Source organism: Prunus avium, chromosome 7, assembly GCF_965620075.1.
Source record: "Prunus avium chromosome 7, drPruAviu1.hap1.1, whole genome shotgun sequence".
NCBI lineage: Eukaryota > Viridiplantae > Streptophyta > Magnoliopsida > Rosales > Rosaceae > Prunus > Prunus avium.
In genome coordinates, this window is record NC_142290.1 from 22572658 (window position 1) to 22591106 (window position 18449).

An 18449-nucleotide genomic window follows, 5' to 3' on the forward strand; every position below is an offset into this window, starting at 1 on the left:
TTTGACTTCCGGTTACTTATTTTTCTTTTTCTCTTTTTCAATTTCAAATTGTGAAATTACCCTTGCGCATAGGATTACTGAATAAAAATTGTTCCACTACCTCTAGTAACTTCCGGTTTTACTGAAACTCCATTGGAAGTTTGAACCTTGGCGAAGTCAGTTTTCCAGGCCAATTGTGAAACACCAAATGGTTAATCTAGTCAATGTGACGGATAAATTCGATTTTTTTATTTTTATATTCCAACTTTGTACTTTAATTATCCTTTTTAGTAAATATATTTCTGATATAAATTTATCAAACATATATACTTGAACAAAATTAAATTTGATTAATTCCAAGACAGATTGAAAGCATGAGTAACAACATAACATGTTTCAGAGCAGAGAAATTTCTTCCGAGTGTCCATGATACCGATGTGTCCTTGCAAAGCCTCAGGTTTCATGAGAAGTTGTGAAGATTAAAAACACTATACACGGGCAAATAATCAGCCAAAACAAACAAAATGTTGCCCGTACATTCGATCTAATACTAGCTAGATTTCGAGGAGCTGCGACATCAAAACCACAAGTGAAAGAAGGAAAACAAACATAATATAATACAAACAAGAATTGTAAACGAATGACTAATACACACACTGGTTGATTCTTCAGGAACTCCCGCAGCTCTTAAAATATTGACCTACTTGGAGCTTCTGGAATGTAGCACCAAAGTAGGGATTGAAACTTCGAAGTCATATAGACAAGCCTACGGCCAATATGAGAACTGAAAGCTTTAAATATTGGAGCAGCTCTGATACTTTAAGAAACCAGATAACCGTATAAGACACTGCAGAACGTAGAATAGAGGATCAAAACTTTCTTGTACAATCTGCAATTCATGACTGATTAACATAGAGGACTGGGACCAGCCCGGCCATTTTTCCATCCCTCCCAGGGCGTTTCTTCTTCACCTGTAAAAAGAGTGAAAATGCCTTGCATTAGCAACTGACGTGAATAAATATGCTGCCTCATCAGCAAGGACGCAAGAGAATGACCATTCAAAGGGGAAAAAGAGGTCAAGATGAAAAATATAAATTCCTCTCATGGGACAAAAACGTGTCATCAACAATAAGAAAATAAGGTTATCCAAAAATACACTAATTGGTTGATTCTTGCTTCATAGATATTGGAGGACTAAAATGCAGGAATAAGAATTTTCCTCTTTCTTTTTGTGTTTATTCAGTCCTATTCTCTCTATATACTTACATAAAACCAGCCATCCACTTCATACTCGATTTCAACATCTTCACCCGCGGTTAAATTTAACTGCACGGACAGAAAACCATATTAATCACCTCCATGTTTCAACTGAAACTGCCAGACAAGTCTGACTGAGACAAGACAGCAATAGTTCACACACAGCAAAAGGCAAGACACTCTATCCAGTAAACTTCTTATCATTTAAAATACAAATACCTGCTCAACTTAGGCGTGAGACACCCTTGGATCATTTTAAAAAAAAACTTTTAAGTCCACATTAAATTGCTAGGAGTTAGACTTACCTCATCATCTCCACCAGCCGTGAAGTCATAAAGTGCCGTTCCATGTTGAGGATTTCCAGAAGAAATGCGTTCGTCATCTTGAGATTCAAAACTCTGGGATCCACGCCCAGCTAAGGGATTATCAAATGATTCAAATCTTTGTCTGACAGGTGACGAGTATGGCGGAGGCTCTTCTCTAATCTGGAAACAAATTAGAAGAATTAAAATTCTGATAGAATCATAAGACTAAAACCTAGCTAGATGAGAGGCAATGAGCACTAACTGGAGATCCTAAACCCTCACTGAATGAGGGACCCCCCGTAGATGGATTGGTATATCTGTTTCCTCCAGACCTCTCCTGTTGCAAATAATTAATTCATCAAACAATTCAATCCTATATAGCAGATGACAAAGTGTATGCCAAGTAAAAATCTATAATCCTCAGTAATATTCGGGGCATCAATCAGGCAGTGAGTTAGTACAGGTAAAGAAAATGCTTTGATCTTAGCTCTTTTAAGATCTAACACAGGGTGTTTCTTTCTTTCATATATTTTTTTTGTTCTTGAAAAACTAAAAGCACATTTTTGCACAGATTATAACATTATACAGCTTCAACCAAATCCCATAATCGAAAGTCCATGGACACATTTCTCCCCTCGTATCTAGGGTTCCATATATGCCTCACATTTAGACCCTAAGTCACGTCTTCATTAGCTCCAACTATCATTTAATCCTATGCGTAGAACCTGTGGTCCATGAAACTATAAATTGTTTTCTCATTTTCCTCATAAAATTTTATATCAACACGTGCAGACAATAAAGGGTCGCCGGCTAGAAGAGCAGGGGCTTAGAGTCTTGTTCTCCAGCTAGGGAAGGTGATGGTCAACAGAGGTTGGATTTAATCCAGCGGTAGTCTTGAGCCTTAAGCAAACAATAGAACAAATAACTTTTAATAGAACTTGACACATTCCAACAAAAATAGAAAAGACAAAAAGTTAATTGGTACAGACTCTTTGTTAACTGTGCAGGCCCTCCCCTTCCTTTTGTCTCTCTCCTACATTTCCCTATCTCCCTTATCCATTTCTCTTTCCCTCGATTACTTTCCAAGGCAAAAACAACTGTTTAGATTATTTCATGTATATTATCAAGAATTGCTCGAAAATGAACTTCATCGGCAGTTTATGTGGAAGAGGGTAAATTTGAGAAATGAAAAATTCCAATGTTATATCCCACCAGTCTGATTCAAAAATTAAATCTTAAAGACATAAGTACTATATTTCCATCAAGTCATGGTTGCACCAACTTCATGGTGTGCATATGCCAAGGACTGTAACAGAATATTAGAAAAAGAATAACATATTTAGCATATATTCATGGTACAAAATTACTGATGAACCTTAACGTGGTCATCTTCAGTATCTGGATCCTAGTGTTCATATTGTTAAAACCTAAGAACTAGGCACTGTATTAAAGTTCTAGAGCCTAATTACGCAGTCTTAGTACTAGAACCTGGGCAAAGATTTGTAGCTGTTTAAAATACTGTAAAAACATAAGTTTATTAAAAGAAACCCCCAAAAAAAAAAATTGAAATTGATCAATGCATCTCTTACTGGCCGTGAACTGAAAAGTGAAGGGTAGTTCATTCCACCAAAGTGGGATGATATGGAAGTTTCAACTGATCCCGTTGATTCTGGGGAAGATGTCCCAGATGACCTCCCATCATCTTCCTACAATCCAAATGAATAAAATTAGTGACAACCTTCTCAATGTAAACATGAATGCTCAGTCAGGAACACATACCTCTAGCTCAGAAGTCTCTAAAAGTGTCTTTGCCCACAGATCATCATAACTAACTGAAGGCCTAGAGATTATGTTTTCTTCATCAACATCAGGAGCATCGGTTCCAGCACCAGCAAGAAATTCATTAACCTAACAGGAAGTAGAGGTGAAATAATCATCCATTTGAAATGGATCAAGAGTAGCAAATGAATGGTGCAAACAAGTTAAATACAAAATTTAACAACAATAGTCCAAAATCTACTTTCTTAAATCAATAAGTAAAATTATTACAAGAAATCAAGACTGGAAACAAATTGAGGAAGCCATTCTTTGAACTATAGAACAAACAGCCAGCCTGTGTCGGGGATCAAAGCAGAAGGTACCTGCCCCAACCATGTAACAATATAATATCTAACTAAAGACTAGATGACTGTCTATATTTTCAGCAGAAAAAAGGATAAATTGTGTGTTTCCATTAAACAGTTACATCCATTCACCAATTAGTATGTGATTGAGAAGCTAAGCTTAAGTACCATGAATAAGCTCATCCAAGCACCACATAATCTAGTCTTTGCACCTTTTGTGTAATTAATGCAATTTAGACGTGGATTTCAGGCCTATTGTTTTGGAGGCTTATGTCGTTGAGTCTTTCTATGCCTCATGATCAATGTCTTAGATGTCCTAAACTATGTCGGTTAGAATTCCTACGCATATTATTCTTTCCATTATTAACGTACCAAAAGCTCCTACATTACAAAATTATTTAAAAACTTCATATCTTTAGGTTTAAATAATTCAATAATATACTAAAGTTGTGATTATTTAATGATAGATGCCTTCTCATTTACAGATTTAAAGAAAATAAAGGATCATTCACTTAGTTGTCGGGTACTTACAAGACATGTTCACAAACAAGTTGATGTAGTACAGCCCACAGGTATTAGATTAAACACTTAAACGATAGAATAGAGAAGAATATTGGAGGTCGAGGAGACGAAAATATAGATCAAGGGGACGAAAGAAAGGACCGAAATCAGAGAACCGCAAAGGACAGAAATCACATAGTTTTAAGAGAAGGTTTACTCAATATCCAAATCTGAATTTTAAAGAGCTACATGGGGGTATTTATTGCAAACTAAAACCTACAAATAATAGGATAAAAATCCCTTGCTTAAACAGAAATCCTAACCCAAATAAAATAGGAAACTTAAAACTAGAAATCTGGAAAAGTAGAAATCCTACTAGAATTTGGAAAACTAGAGAATCTAGGAAACTAATAAATTTAGGTCCTACGCATCCTGCATCACAAGTCCAGCTGAATTATGGGTTTAAAGATGAGTGCAACTACCAGAAAACATAAACTTTGGATTATATGATAAACAAGGGTAGAAACTTATAATCTCTCAAATCTGAATTACAAATACTGTTAATTGTCAAATTCAGCATGTGTGTATAGACAAAAAAGGACTATCTAGAAAAGGTGATAAAGCCTGATTGTCTAGCAATCAAACAAAAAAGGACTTGCAAGAAATGGCCCAGATCCCTGAATAGCCCAAAGTTATAAGTCTCCGAGTACAATAAAAGACATAAATTCAGAAAATTCTACAAATTCCCTCACTCAAACTCCTAAAAGTTAGATTATAAGATACAACATGGGAAAGAACTTAAAGTAATATGTTTATAGATCTCTCAATCGGAATTATATAATTACTGTTAATTTTCAAATTCAGCTTTTGTATAGAAACATAAGAGGTGATAAATGTCTAAATATCAGTCAGGACTAAATGTATTTTAAAATAATTTCAGGTTGATAGTGTTCTGTTTTTAGATTCATACTTCTATAAACAAACCAAAAGTTAAGCTTTAATGTTAAATCAATTAAACTTGTTACCCTGCTCATTGCCGGTGCATTATTTCCTAGCAGTCCATCATCACCAAGGTTTGCTGCCCAAGCATTTACAAGGTCATCATCAAGCATATCAGACTCTTCAGCTGCTGGTTTAGATTCATAAATAAGATCAGAAATTCCAGTAGCAACAGCTGGATCATTCAGACCGGTTGATGCACTAATATTGTGCCGTGTGCGGTAGATGTCGATCAGTTTTGCACTGTCATAAGATTATGAAGGGGAACTAAATAAGAAATGCAGAGGAAGAAAAAAAAGGTAAAACCCATGTTAACAAGAAATCTCACTTGCTGTTCAACTGGAAATAGAGTTCTAGTATGTATGAATCATCTCATAATATTTTAGACCAAAGATATTGACATAGTCAATCCTTCATTAATATGATTTGTAGGCAGAAATTAGTTGTAAATTACCCCCTTACTCTTGAATCATGCTCATAATAAACGGGACATCCTTCAAATGGTTAGAAGGATCATACTAAACTTTCTTCTGTATTCACCTCATAAAAATATTGATAATTAGTTTTATTTTTTCTGATATTTCCACCAATATTTGCTCCGAAATTTGGACCACAATTATTTCCACCGACATCGCAATTTTCAACCTCGGTTATTTGGCATGTCAGTTAGACACGAGAAGAAAGGGCATGGGAGAAATGGGAAGAACAAATGCTCAATAAATGTGCATTGAAATTGTGCAGAAAAATGAAAGACATTATAAAATTAACATTGTGCTTAGTAAATAGATAACACATTTGAGGAATTCTGCTTCTACCTATATAACAGAGAGGCAGAAACTAAAGTCAACCATATCTGAGTAAAGCATTCTTACAAAAGGCAGACATTTGCTAAAGGAACTGGAAAATTGCACCTCCACATTTCATAACAAATTTTTACACACACCAAAAAAATCACACCTCTTATTCTCTCAAATACAACACCTAGGCTATGGCAGTGTAAACGAATTTGTACCTTATTGGCCCCAAAGGCAGATACTTTGCTCTTGGGACGTAACAGAACAGCGAAACAAGATCAAGCAACCTTTCATGAGTTCCGTATAGTTTCTTAAGTTCTTCATCTGTCCATTCCTTATTAGCATTGTCATGGTTGCGTATTTCCCTGTCCACAAAGCAAACTAACGTGAATAACTAAAAAATATATGACACATTTCAAGAAAATTTTGTATCACTTACTTGATCAAATCATCTTGTGCTCTATACATTTCATCAAGAACCTCTATCATGGGATTTATTAGAACTCCAAGGCCTGTGCCACTAGCTCCTTGATCTTCCCCATTACTGAGATGCATCTCAGAAAACTGAGACTGCACTCCCCCTTGTGCTAACGTGTGTAAAAATTCATAGATCTGTAGCCTAAAAGGTTCACCAGACCTTATTGCCATAGTTGTAAGAGCTTGAGCAGCAATAATACGAACCTGGAGAACCCAATGGAACGAACAACATATAAGAGGAACAAACAAGTAGAGGGTGAGTTCACAGTTAACAAATTTGTGTGTTCATGTGTATAGATTCCCATAGTCGCTGGGCGAAAAGCCATTGCCCTTTCCCAAATAAGTAGAGGGTGAGTCCACATGTCAACAAATTTGTTTGTACAGAAAAACAAGTGTGAAAGAACCAAAAATATGGTATAAGGAAGAAAAAAGATTCTATGCAAAATTGGATAATTGGAGCTTCATAGTCCTAGAACCACCAACAGGAAAGGTATAACAATGTTCTAACTACCATTACCATTGTCCCAATGCTTTAGAAATCATCCCTCAATAGATCATTACAACCCTTAACATTGGGAGACCTACGCTAGTAAAGGCAGGGTGGCTAAAACTAGTACTTAATTAACCTTTTTATCGTTCTAAGATAGAGGCAATAAACTTGTGTTGAAATGATAAATGGCTGATACTGAGGTGGAAGCTAATACCTCCCAGCTGCCACTAAATGCGCATCTTTGCAGCCTAGTCAGTGCACCAGCTAGAGTAGGATTCCGAGAGCTGGCAGCAGCAACCATTTTATCTGTATCTAGCATCATCAATGCAGTACCAGGAGGGGTTGCGGATTCCCAGGCATACTCAGAAGCAGCATAGTTTGCATTCTCTCCAAGAAACCATACCTAAAAGTACATTTATTCAGCAATAAATAAATAAAAATTCAGTTACTTGATGGATAAATTGGAAGAGGAACAAATAAAGCATCTGCTGATTAAAAAGATGCTTACTGCTGCTTGTACTAATCTCTGCAATGCCAAAGCTGACTTTGGATCAGATGCAGATACCCTGTCCACTGATGTAAGGCCCAACATTGACCCAGGCTGTGGTGGCGGTAAATCAAGAACTATGGTAACCGCTTCTAATGCAGTGTGTTTCCCATCAGGACCAGCTCCAACGAGACATGTCTGGAATTGGAACAGTTGTAATAACCAATCGAATTGAAACAATCACTAATATAATTTCACCATAAAAATGAAGAAAGAAATCATCACATTCAGGTTAACGATATGAAAAACACATCACAAAGTTTCAGTTCCAAGTCAGTTTTTTTTCTTCTTTAGACAAGAAAGGAACTTTTATTAACACAAATCAAACGTTCTAAATGGTGGACAAGGATTCAATCATAAAGTACAAACTACAACAAACAGAGCAGCACTTGAAACATAAAGTTTAGAAGAAACATAAATTTTATTAAGAACAAATATGTACGAAGGGTGGGGGTGCACCAGAAGTCCAACTTAACACCTGCAAAATCTGGTAAACTACCCGGAAAAAAAAACACTACAAAGAAACAATACAGGGTAACCTAATTGAAAATAACACACAGCCGACTTCTAATGCAAATAAATATAAGAAAAATAAAGGTCCTTATATTGTGACCGTGTGCTGGAATAACCCAACTCACTCTCTTAACAAGTACAACCACAAATTTAATGTTAGTGGGCAATGTAGGAGTACATGATCCGCACTTTCCCTAAGGCATCATTGTTAAAGTTGCAGTATTCTAATGTTAGAACTGTAAGATACATGCTTTACATATTTCATAACTGCACTGGTATCCTATATCCTCTAGCTCATTTTGGTGGGACAATGTTACCATATCATCATAACTGACCCAAGCCTATAAAAGTAACAATAAAACAAAGTGAAAAAGAAAAAAAGTAAGGAAAACATATCATGATAATTGACTAACTATGCACAAAGCAGCAGTGGGAAAACATACAGAAATAAATTATTCTACACTAAACACAGACTTTACTAAAAGAAATGCAAGGAAAATATACAGTGGAAAAGACATACAGAATTACATTTTAAGTAGATAAGAACTGCCTGTAGTGAGGATTGAAGGAAATTACCTTCCACAGTAGTTGTAATACATCAGCATCAATCTTCCCAGGAGCTTTAGTTGCAAAGATCCTGGCGATTTGAAGAAGAGTGACAGCCATATCTGGGGTCGCCTAATAAGACATATTTAAAGCTTATTTAGACTTAATAAATGGCAAGTTCCCCACTAAAGAAATTAAAGAAAACCCTTATATTGGAATTTTGGGAATAGAGTTAGTTTAGATATCCTTGTGCACCGTTGATTTCACTACCAGAAAGATAAGTTAGACAGGGTATGGTTAATTCCCGCTCCCAACCTCCCATCCAATTACTAGTGCTCCACTACTTCTATACTCAATGCCTAATAGAACAAAATATACTCTAAAATGTGAAATCCAACTGACAGTTGACAACCTACAATTTCAACTGGCTTCAATACTTTGATAATGTCATCACTGGCAGGTCATGTTTTTTCCTTTCCTCCAATATTGATTCATTATTGTCCTTTAGCACTATTCTACCATTCAATTTATTCTTCAATTGAACAATGCAATTGCAGATTTCAATCGCCTTACCCTTTGACATATCAATGTTACCTGGTACCGGGAACGATACAATACATGGAATGGGAACGGGTATGAGGCTCACTAGTTTCTGTGGTACAGATTAGTTGGGCGTAGACATGGTACGGTATTTCAGGTCGCAATTCGTCCGAGACTTTAATTCGGGTCCTTGTTAATTATTACAATTTTTTTTTTTATGTAAAAGATACTTTATATTATAAAATCAAAAATAGCATCCATTCCCCTGATTATTCATTGAATTCTGACATATCAGTACATAATCAATTTTCCATAGTAATGAATACTTTATGTTATAAGCAGCAGGAAATAAGATGGTGAAGTTAGTTAAAATTGCTCATGTAAAAATACAAATGCGTACAATAAATTAAAGTCAGAATTTGGTCATGCAGGGCTTCAGTTTCACATGATTTTAGTAATATACCTTCTATTACGGTCTGATTGGGGAGAAGCAGTTACCTAGGATTTGGTTAGTTTGATCTTTTCGTGTTTGGATTTGTTCTTTAGGGATTCCTCATTAGCTGTCATTGGATGTGCGAAATTGTTCTGGTTTGTGGATGGTGGTTTAGTTTTTGTATTTCTATTGTTAGTCGGTGGATAGCTTCGACCGCATCTTTGTACTGTATTTGAAGTTCATTAATACAAGTTGGTATATATATATAAAGATTTCTACACATATGCACTTCCAAACAAATGCCACACCATGAGTTACTTTTTGGTCCACACATACCTTAAAACGAGCATGCAATGTGAGTAAAATATCATTCAATAGTGTGGCTGGCCAAGCTGGATCAGAAAGCTCTGATGCAATAATAGATTCTAGTTGATCAAACGAATCATGGGGACTTTGCATCCAGATCAGTGCCTTAATTACCATTGATCGAACATAAACACACTCACACGCCACAGTTGTCCGCACAACTTCCATCAATGAAGCTAACAAACTAGCAATTGTATCCTTGCCACCTACTCCAGTAGATAAAGAAGAAGTTCTTCGGATACCTATGTGTAAAAGAAAATGTGGTGGGAAGGGAAAACAAGGAACAGAATAAGATCACAATCCACTGTACTACTTTCACTCCTTTGAAAATATATAAAAGCACATCACTATTAAAAAATGAAAGCAAACAATAAAATCCACTGTACTGGTTTCACTACTCTCACTTATTGCTTTTCCATATAAAACAACCTTTCAACTCACTAAACAATTAGGGTCTTCTTTTTTATATCAAACTCAGAATCAATAAAATTTAAAATAAGAAAAAATGATACAGGTAGGATGAATAGAAGTCCTGTGCATTTACTGCAGAACTCGCAGCCTACTTTTTTTCTTGACAGGAAACGTACTCTCACTGATAAAAAGTAGCAGTGCAATATAGGGGACAAGTTGTAAAATTCATAGCATACTCTTTATCAATTAATGACAATTTTACAAGCACTTTAATGATGCCCTATGCTTCTATGGTACCTATTACCCAATTAATCAAACATTTCCAGTGACTAACCTGCATAGCTACATTAATCAACTAAACACCACATACATATCTCAGAAGGCCATTCAATTTTTTTGGCAGCCTAGAATCGAAATCATCAGAATATGATCAAGGATCTTCTAAACCATTACATGAAAGATTCTATGGAAGACATGGAGCAGTAACTAAAAGGTTACAAGAGATCATGTCAAAAGATTAAAAAACAAAAAAAAAGGTAGAATAATTACTTTCGGGATGTGAGGTTTCAGTACTATCCAAATCCTGTGAATCGAGAGTCTCAGAAAATGTATTGACATGCACTGTTTCATCAATATCCTGTATGCCTAGAGAAAATGCAGCAGCCCGACTTTTCCCCATCTCTTGCACAACTCTTGCTGCTGCATGGAGTACTGGCCTAGAGAAACTACGGAAAGAACTCTCCAACCTGAATAAACCAGGACACATGGAATCAATAGAATATGATTTAAATCAGTTCAAAAAGAGAGTCATTGACAAACTTTTAAGTTCAACAGACTCCTACATATGAAAAGATGCTCGACCTCTCAACGTTATTTCAGATGCTTTTGATATCAAAACAAGAGAGCTAGAAAGATAGACAAACAGACAGACAGGGAGAGAGACACACACAGAGAGAGAGAGAGAGAGAGAAAGAGAGAGAGAGATCCTTAAACCTTCTCATTACAAGTTTAATAAGGGGTTGTGGACGCCTTGTCTTCTGAGCTTTATCTTTGGAGGAATCCTTAACAGAAGGTGCTTCTGGCAACTTGAGAATCTCCCTAGTTAATCGGTACCATCCAGCAGCTCGCTCTTCGGTCCTACATTATAAAAAGGTAAAGAAATAAAATTAGAAATAAATCAATTTAAGGAAAAAAAATATTATATCAGGGTGAATAAGTAGGTGGGTACAACACCAGTTATGCAACAATCTACCATCCAATTATAACCTTGTGATATGGAAAAAGGGATGAAATTGAAATATAAAAGTAAGGTTTAAGAGACACCTCTCTGCACTATCGTGTTTCCCCAATATACATAAGATTGCCTCAAAACAGACTCTTTCGCTGGGATCCAGGAGGAGTTGATAAAGCACAGAATTGAACTGAGATCGAATATCAGCTCTCTCTATAGACATAACATTTTCAAGAAACAACAAACATAAATCATACAACTTAAAGGGAAACAAATACATTAAATAAAGAAAGAAAAGTGAAGAATTCATCATATATAGATACCATCCAAGGCTCGTGCTCTAGAAATTGTATAGCACAACCTTGCTAGAGCGACTCTAGCAAGAACATCATGTAAATGGAGGACATCCTGCAAAGCCCCTGATATATAGAACAAAGTAAGGTACTAAAAAATGAAGTAAGAATAATTGATTAAGCATATTAGGATAATAAACTAATGTTTATAAAAATAAAAAATATTTATAAAAAAAACCTTTCTAGATAAATGAGCAACCTAAAATGGCATCAAACCAGATACGACCAGAAATCTCACAAAATTCATTGTAAGAACATATCTCGGAACATAACAAGTCTTTTATTTCTTCATTTTCATACAAGTACAACAGGATAAACAATTTATTAAAGTGTAAAGTATAAACATCAGAGATATAAATATTTTGAAACGTTCTAGTCACCTATATTAACAAACCTCCAATTAAAAGGATTGGCTAGAAAGCCCTGTCCCAAACTAAAGGCTCTTTTTCCATTGTAATAATTAGATCCCGTTGTCTTTTTCTTTTCCGGAATACGAAACAAAACTTAATTAAGCAAAAAGGGTACAAATTAGACCCAGTGTTAATCAATCAACTTCTATTTTTCCAATTAATTACACAAATCCAGATTTCTTTCTTTTTTTTTACACCCAGAAATCCACCAATCTGCATTGCGGACACAATTTGAAAATGGGGCCCCCAACTGAACCCTACAACCTTTGGGAGGCAGGAAACGCTAGCAAATAGCTAGGTAGGTAACTACCAACGAGGGGTTACTTGAAATGCTCAAGCCTATGGTTTGCTCCCTTGTGGTCTGAGGTTCAAAACCCCCAAAGGCACCTATCCTCCCAAAGATTGTAGGGTTCAACCAGGGGCCCCAGTTTCAAAGCTGTGTCCTCTTTGCGGATTGTTGGATTTCCGGGTATAAAAAAAATATTTAAAAAAAACAGCTAGGTAGGTACCTTTGGGAATTTCTTTCACTTAGCTATGGTTATGCAGAAAATTATGCAAATTGCAGCAGCCATTGACCAGATGATATATGAAATGTTAGCAATAAGTCAAGAAATCAGATGAGCAATGGAACACAGCCTGTTGTTTGAACAATGTAAGTCAACCATATACAACCCTGTCATTTGAACTAGGAACACAGCCTAAGATTTAAGAAATTTTGCTCTCAATTTGGGCATCATAATTAGAAATATAAAACTTTTTGTTTATGTAAATATCAGTACATGCCACATTGAACAAAGAACCCTTCTTAAAAAACAATAACAGAATAAGACAACAAAAATTGGGAAGAATACCTCCAGGCTCTGCATGTTTCCCTGCATAAAGGTAAAACATTGTAAAGCATTAGAAGCATAAAAACTAATTAGTCTCATAATTAAATAGCACAATAGGAATGCGAAATATTTGAAAGGTTAAAATAATCAAATCACCTAAGGCCATTGCAACTGCATAAGGGTCTTTTGTAGATAGCTCAGATAGAATTTCCAAGGCATGCCTTACAGCAATAGGATCAGCAAATGAAATTCTGAAGGGAAACACAAACTTGTTAGACTTGGAGAATCAATTTCACAATACAAGGGCCAAATTTCTAAAAATACCCCAGTAATCATGAAGTAGCTAAGAAAATAAAATCAGTGTTGCAAGTTGAGGGATAAGTAAAAACAGATTGAAAGCATAAAAGAGGACATGAGGAAAACAGAAATCATAAATGAAAAAGATAAAACCGTTGGATTGAAACAGAGTTCTTCCACCAAAACTTCAACTCATGCATAGTGAAAATACATATATGACCAAAAAAAAAAACCAAATGGAAATGGTGTATGTGCCACATGCAACTATATAAGGAAATTGATACAGAGAAATGTTCCAAGCAACAACTTTATGCAATCAAATGTTGACTACCAGAATGAAGGAAAACATACCCTTGAACAGCACGATATAGAAATGCCGGGTTTCCTGGATCCAACGGAAGTCTCCTCAAAGCACTTAGGGCGGCATATTGCAAGTTAGTCCTGATGATGAACTGAAGTTGAAAAAAAATTAAACATATAAGTTATCAGCATAGTTGGAGAAATTCATTGACCATAAGCTAAGGAACAATAAAAATGCAGGTGCATAATAGAAGAATTTTCTTGGGAAACTTGGCAAGACAGAGAGGTAATAACTTGGCAAGCTGCTCAGGACTGATTGGATTAGGGTTAGCCTGAAGCCCTGACACAAAAGCTTTCTTCCAACCCTCTAATCTCCTCTCCAGCTATTCCACCACCTGATCCCAGAAGATCTTTGGGTTCCCACCCAGCAGCATCCCAAATCTTTCATTGGCCACCTCTCCCATCTTAGGTGTTGATCCCCACAATTGAGCACTTAGCTCTATTAATTTTCAGTCCTGAGAGATCTTCCCCTGAAAGAAAAATTATGTTGTCGTCCACAAATTGCAGATGAGATTTTGCCACTACTCTTCTACTGAAAAACTCTTTAAAGCTGCACTTCACTGCTCTATCCACCATTTTGCTTAGCTCATCTACTACCAAAGCGAATACGAAAGGTAAGAGTGGATCTCCTCGTCTCAGACCCCTTGCAGGGCCAAATTTATCCCTAGGTCTGTTCATAACTATTTCAAACATTCACTTTCTCCAGACTTCCCCAAAGCCCTTTATCTTCCGAAACAAAATCCAAAAAGTACCAATCCACATGATCATAGGGCTTCACAAAGTCTATCTTAAACACCAGCCCATCTTTCTTCTTCTTCCTCACTTCCTCCACCACAGCATTTGCAATTAGAACGACATCCAGAATCTACCTTCCACAGACAAAAGCTCCTTTGCCGATTTTTAAAACCATGTACATAACTAAACAGAAAATTTACGAAAAACTTTGTGACCCACTAGTAAGTGTTGGCAATGAGGTGTGTTTGTGTACTCTAGCTCATAAGAATTAAAAAAAAACACTAATGCCACACAAGTAGAGGAACCCACCATGAAATACAACTCCAAGCCTTTCAGTAGAAAAATTAATAACAAGAAAACTTGAGGAGATGTACTTTACCTCCTTATCGCCACCTTTAGTCCCAAACACACCTTTCTTGCGTTTTTGTGAGCCATCAGCAACCTAAAAATTAATATACATATAAACACAAGGATTTAAAAGATTAAAAAGTAAGAAGAATATCTTCATGAAACCAAGAACAAAAAAACAGCATTACAGATAGCCATTATCTGTCTGATACTTATTCCAAGAGAGAGAGAAAAAAGATCAATATCTTGAATATTCTCTGAAGCCAAATGTTGTATGTGTACTGAACAATATATGGTATTAATAGAAGTTAAATTCAATCTCAAGCCGTATCGATCTGCAACATCCACAGGCATTCATGACCAGAACTGTTTGCTTACAATAAACAAAAATACAAGCCCTAACAATCTTCTTTTGATATCCAAATCCACTAGTCAAACCATACAAGATGTTCAATGCCCACAACAACATTAAGAAATTTGGATTTGCCAAAGGCATAAAGACAGGCAAATATGTTAGTCGCCATAACAACAGAACTTCATAAAGCTTAGAGTTCCCTCTGACATCTGATCCTTTTGTTTGGCTATATATGGTTGGCTGGCCAATGTTACTCGACACCAAAATTAGTCTTTTACTATCAAGAACAAAGTTCTACAGATGATTCAGACATACATAATACCCCTATGGCAAGAAACAAATGAGTTTATATGAAAGAACCGAAAGTGATACCTTATCAAGAATGCCAAACACAATTTCGTACAATTTGGACAATATTTCAGAATTGGTTGAAGGAGCATATGTAAGAGCCTTTAAAGCTTGCAGTCTTCGGGCATGAACTTCAAAAAAAAAAAAATTAACATTAATAAAAAAAACCTATATATCCACTTTTAAAACACACCCATGGCCAATTTTAACAACAAGGACATATTAAGAAATAATGCAATTACTTTTTCCCTGTTTAAGAATATGTTCCCGAATTCTCTTCCCAAATCCCACAAGTATGTGTTGGAATACAGAACTTTGTGCAGTGAGTTCTCATGATAGACAACATTCCACTATAAACTACACCAACAATGCAACAATGGGGCAACCATGAGATGCAGTGATAAAAAGACACACAAAACATTATTAAAATACACGCAAAATCTAAAAAAATACTCTACATTCTGCTTCAGCATTTGATGCCTCTGTTGTTAGCTGATTTACTATTCTTGGTACAACATCAGCTCTAGTCACCCCTCCAACAGCATCGATGTCAGCTAAAGCATCCCAGTTTGGAGTTGGGATCCCACCACCAGTGCTTACACCTTGTGCGCCAGTATCTGATAAAATTCTGGCCAAGTAATAATAGACATATCGCAGAACACTCCTATCCTCACACTGCTGATTGAGCTGCATCACGAATGAACACTTATAAAAAAACATTGCTTTAAACCATACAATTGATTTATCAGTTATTAAATTCAATGTATATTGATTTTTTGGTGGATTTATTGTTAACCGATTGTGCATATTGGTTTTTCAAAAAAAAATTGTTGTTAAGAGATATGCAGGACTCATGGTAATAAATTGTGAATTCATATTTTCCATTCTTCAGTAAACTCCAACCCAGTCCATCAAGTTCCATGTGCCTAACTTTAGCTATAGGGGACATGTTGTCCTCCCAGTACCACCTCATAAACCTTACATGATAGTTAAGGTCCTTTCAGACATATGGAACTGGCCTAACAATGTGGGGCTATTGAACTGATGTGCTAAATATTTTATGTCTATGCCAAGTGCACAACAGAAGGTGGATAGAAGGACATATCTCATATCTACTTTGGCACTTGTGACTAGAGGCATCGCATTGTCATTAAAAAAAGAGCATGGCATAATGTGGAACTAGGGGAAGGGAAAAAACAAAGCAAACGAACAATTTACAGATTTTCATATAATCACATTGAATTATGTGTAACTGCATCCCAGCAATAAGCTAAATACGTGCATATATCGGAACTTGGACAAGATAGAATAGTTAAAAGAACAATTGCAAACGCAATTGAATATCATATGAAGGACATTATATGCAAATAACATGTGAATAATAGAAATATACCATGAGAAGGGAAGGTGCAACCGAAGGGTCAACAGAATTGTACACCGCAAGCTTGGGAAAGACGTGATTCACTAACTGCTTCTGGGAACTTTTCTATTCACAATGAAGAAAAATGGAAAACAAACAAAACTTGAATTTTCAAATAAATAAAAAAGAAAGAAAAATCTACAAAAATAGGTGGGCAATGGTTACCTGATCGGATGCAGCAGCTAATTCGTGAATGCTCCTCGCAAGTTGTGCATATGAAACAGGCTGCAATTGCAATTAACACCAAATGCTAAACAGATGAGAACTGAGAGACAATTCTAGAACATATGAAGAAAAAGGATAAGCGAAGAAGAGGTTTCGTGTTTGGACCTTCTTCTGCTTCTGCTTGTGCTTCTGAGGCAAGATGTTGATGTTGGTGCGTACGGGATTCAACGCAGCTCTAGCGGCAGAGATGGTGTCGTTTTGGATCTGCATCAGCGCAGCCCTCTTCGACCTTTTCTCTCCAGCTGGCTTCCCCAAAGCCGTCGGAAGACCACCGGAGCTGCTTTTTGGCGGCGAAGCTGCATAACCAGAAGACTGAGCCGGCTGAGTCGACGCCGAAGACGACGTCGTTGTGGAGGCGGAGGCCGACGCTGTGGATGGGTCCGCCGTTATCAGATCCATCAGCGTCGTCCCTGACGAGTCCTGAAGTAAAAACACCATAAATTCTCAAATTGGCAACAAAAAAAGAAAGAGGAAAATGCGGGAGTGAGAGGGCATCTCGTGATCAGGTGCTTTACCGCCATGGTTAAGCTGCTTTTGCAATCAGGGAGAGAGAGTGAGAAGTACTTGCTGTTCGACTAGGCTGAGATGACACAGAGAGAAGGGAACTGGGGAAGAATGTTGTTTTGAGACCTTTTGACTTCGCTGAGATGACACAGAGAGAGAGAGAGGCCAGTGATCGGAGATGATGAGAGAGAGAGAGCCGATGTAAATCTGGCGGGCCAACGCAGGGAGATTGGAGAGGGAAAGCTGGTAGATGCCGGGGACGGAACCAATTTTGTTTCTTTTTTAAAAAATTGTATTTTGTTCTGTTTTTTAAACCTATTTTTTACAGAAAATTGGATGAAGTTCGAAAATTTAAGAGTTGAGAGAGATTGACCATTTCTAAATAGCTCGTATCCTCAGGAAAAAATAATTTGGGAGTTAATTCTCAATTGGATGATAACTTATAGGGCAAAATGGCAGTTTACTGTTTTTTCCTTAGTAGCTCTATAAAAAAAAACTGTTGAGACGGAATCTAGCAAAACACAATAGTGAAAAAAAGACTTTGTAAATCGCATCATGAAAAATGTGTATCTAGAAATATACAATTATAAAAATAAATGAAAATTGAAAATTTATAAGTGCCCGTTTGGCATTGCTTATTTGGAGTGATAAATGATTTTTAAAAAAATTTGGGAAGCTCGGCCCGTTTGGTAAACTATGATAAAATCACTTATTGTTAAAAGTTGTTGTGAGAGAAAGCTATAAGGGAAAGC

General features: G+C 36.4%; 1 protein-coding gene across 1 annotated transcript; it reads right to left on the reverse strand.

The window, feature by feature from the left end:
* Positions 1-306: 306 nt before the first annotated feature.
* LOC110768463 (SH3 domain-containing protein) lies at positions 307-18096 on the reverse strand. The gene is made up of 27 exons (XM_021972195.2): positions 17709-18096; positions 17299-17613; positions 17134-17193; positions 16942-17034; positions 16007-16235; positions 15573-15679; positions 14877-14939; positions 13754-13854; positions 13262-13356; positions 13127-13147; positions 11836-11931; positions 11605-11725; positions 11275-11418; positions 10831-11027; positions 9841-10112; positions 8562-8663; positions 7434-7610; positions 7140-7328; positions 6398-6639; positions 6177-6323; positions 5191-5407; positions 3321-3449; positions 3131-3247; positions 1804-1878; positions 1542-1721; positions 1246-1305; positions 307-950 (listed from the first exon to the last, which is right to left on the reverse strand). The coding sequence occupies exons 1-27, from the start codon at positions 17712-17714 to the stop codon at positions 876-878; spliced, it is 3630 nt and encodes a 1209-aa protein (XP_021827887.1). The 5' UTR covers positions 17715-18096; the 3' UTR covers positions 307-875.
* Positions 18097-18449: the final 353 nt, after the last annotated feature.

Excerpts from the sequence above, each read along its gene's own strand:
- LOC110768463 (XM_021972195.2), bottom strand. Across the intron at positions 13,357-13,753 it reads CTATATCGTGCTGTTCAAGG|AATTTCATTTGCTGATCCTA; the intron begins GTATGTTTTCCT and ends GTTTCCCTTCAG. Across the intron at positions 7,329-7,433 it reads AGAGATTAGTACAAGCAGCA|GTATGGTTTCTTGGAGAGAA; the intron begins GTAAGCATCTTT and ends ATGTACTTTTAG.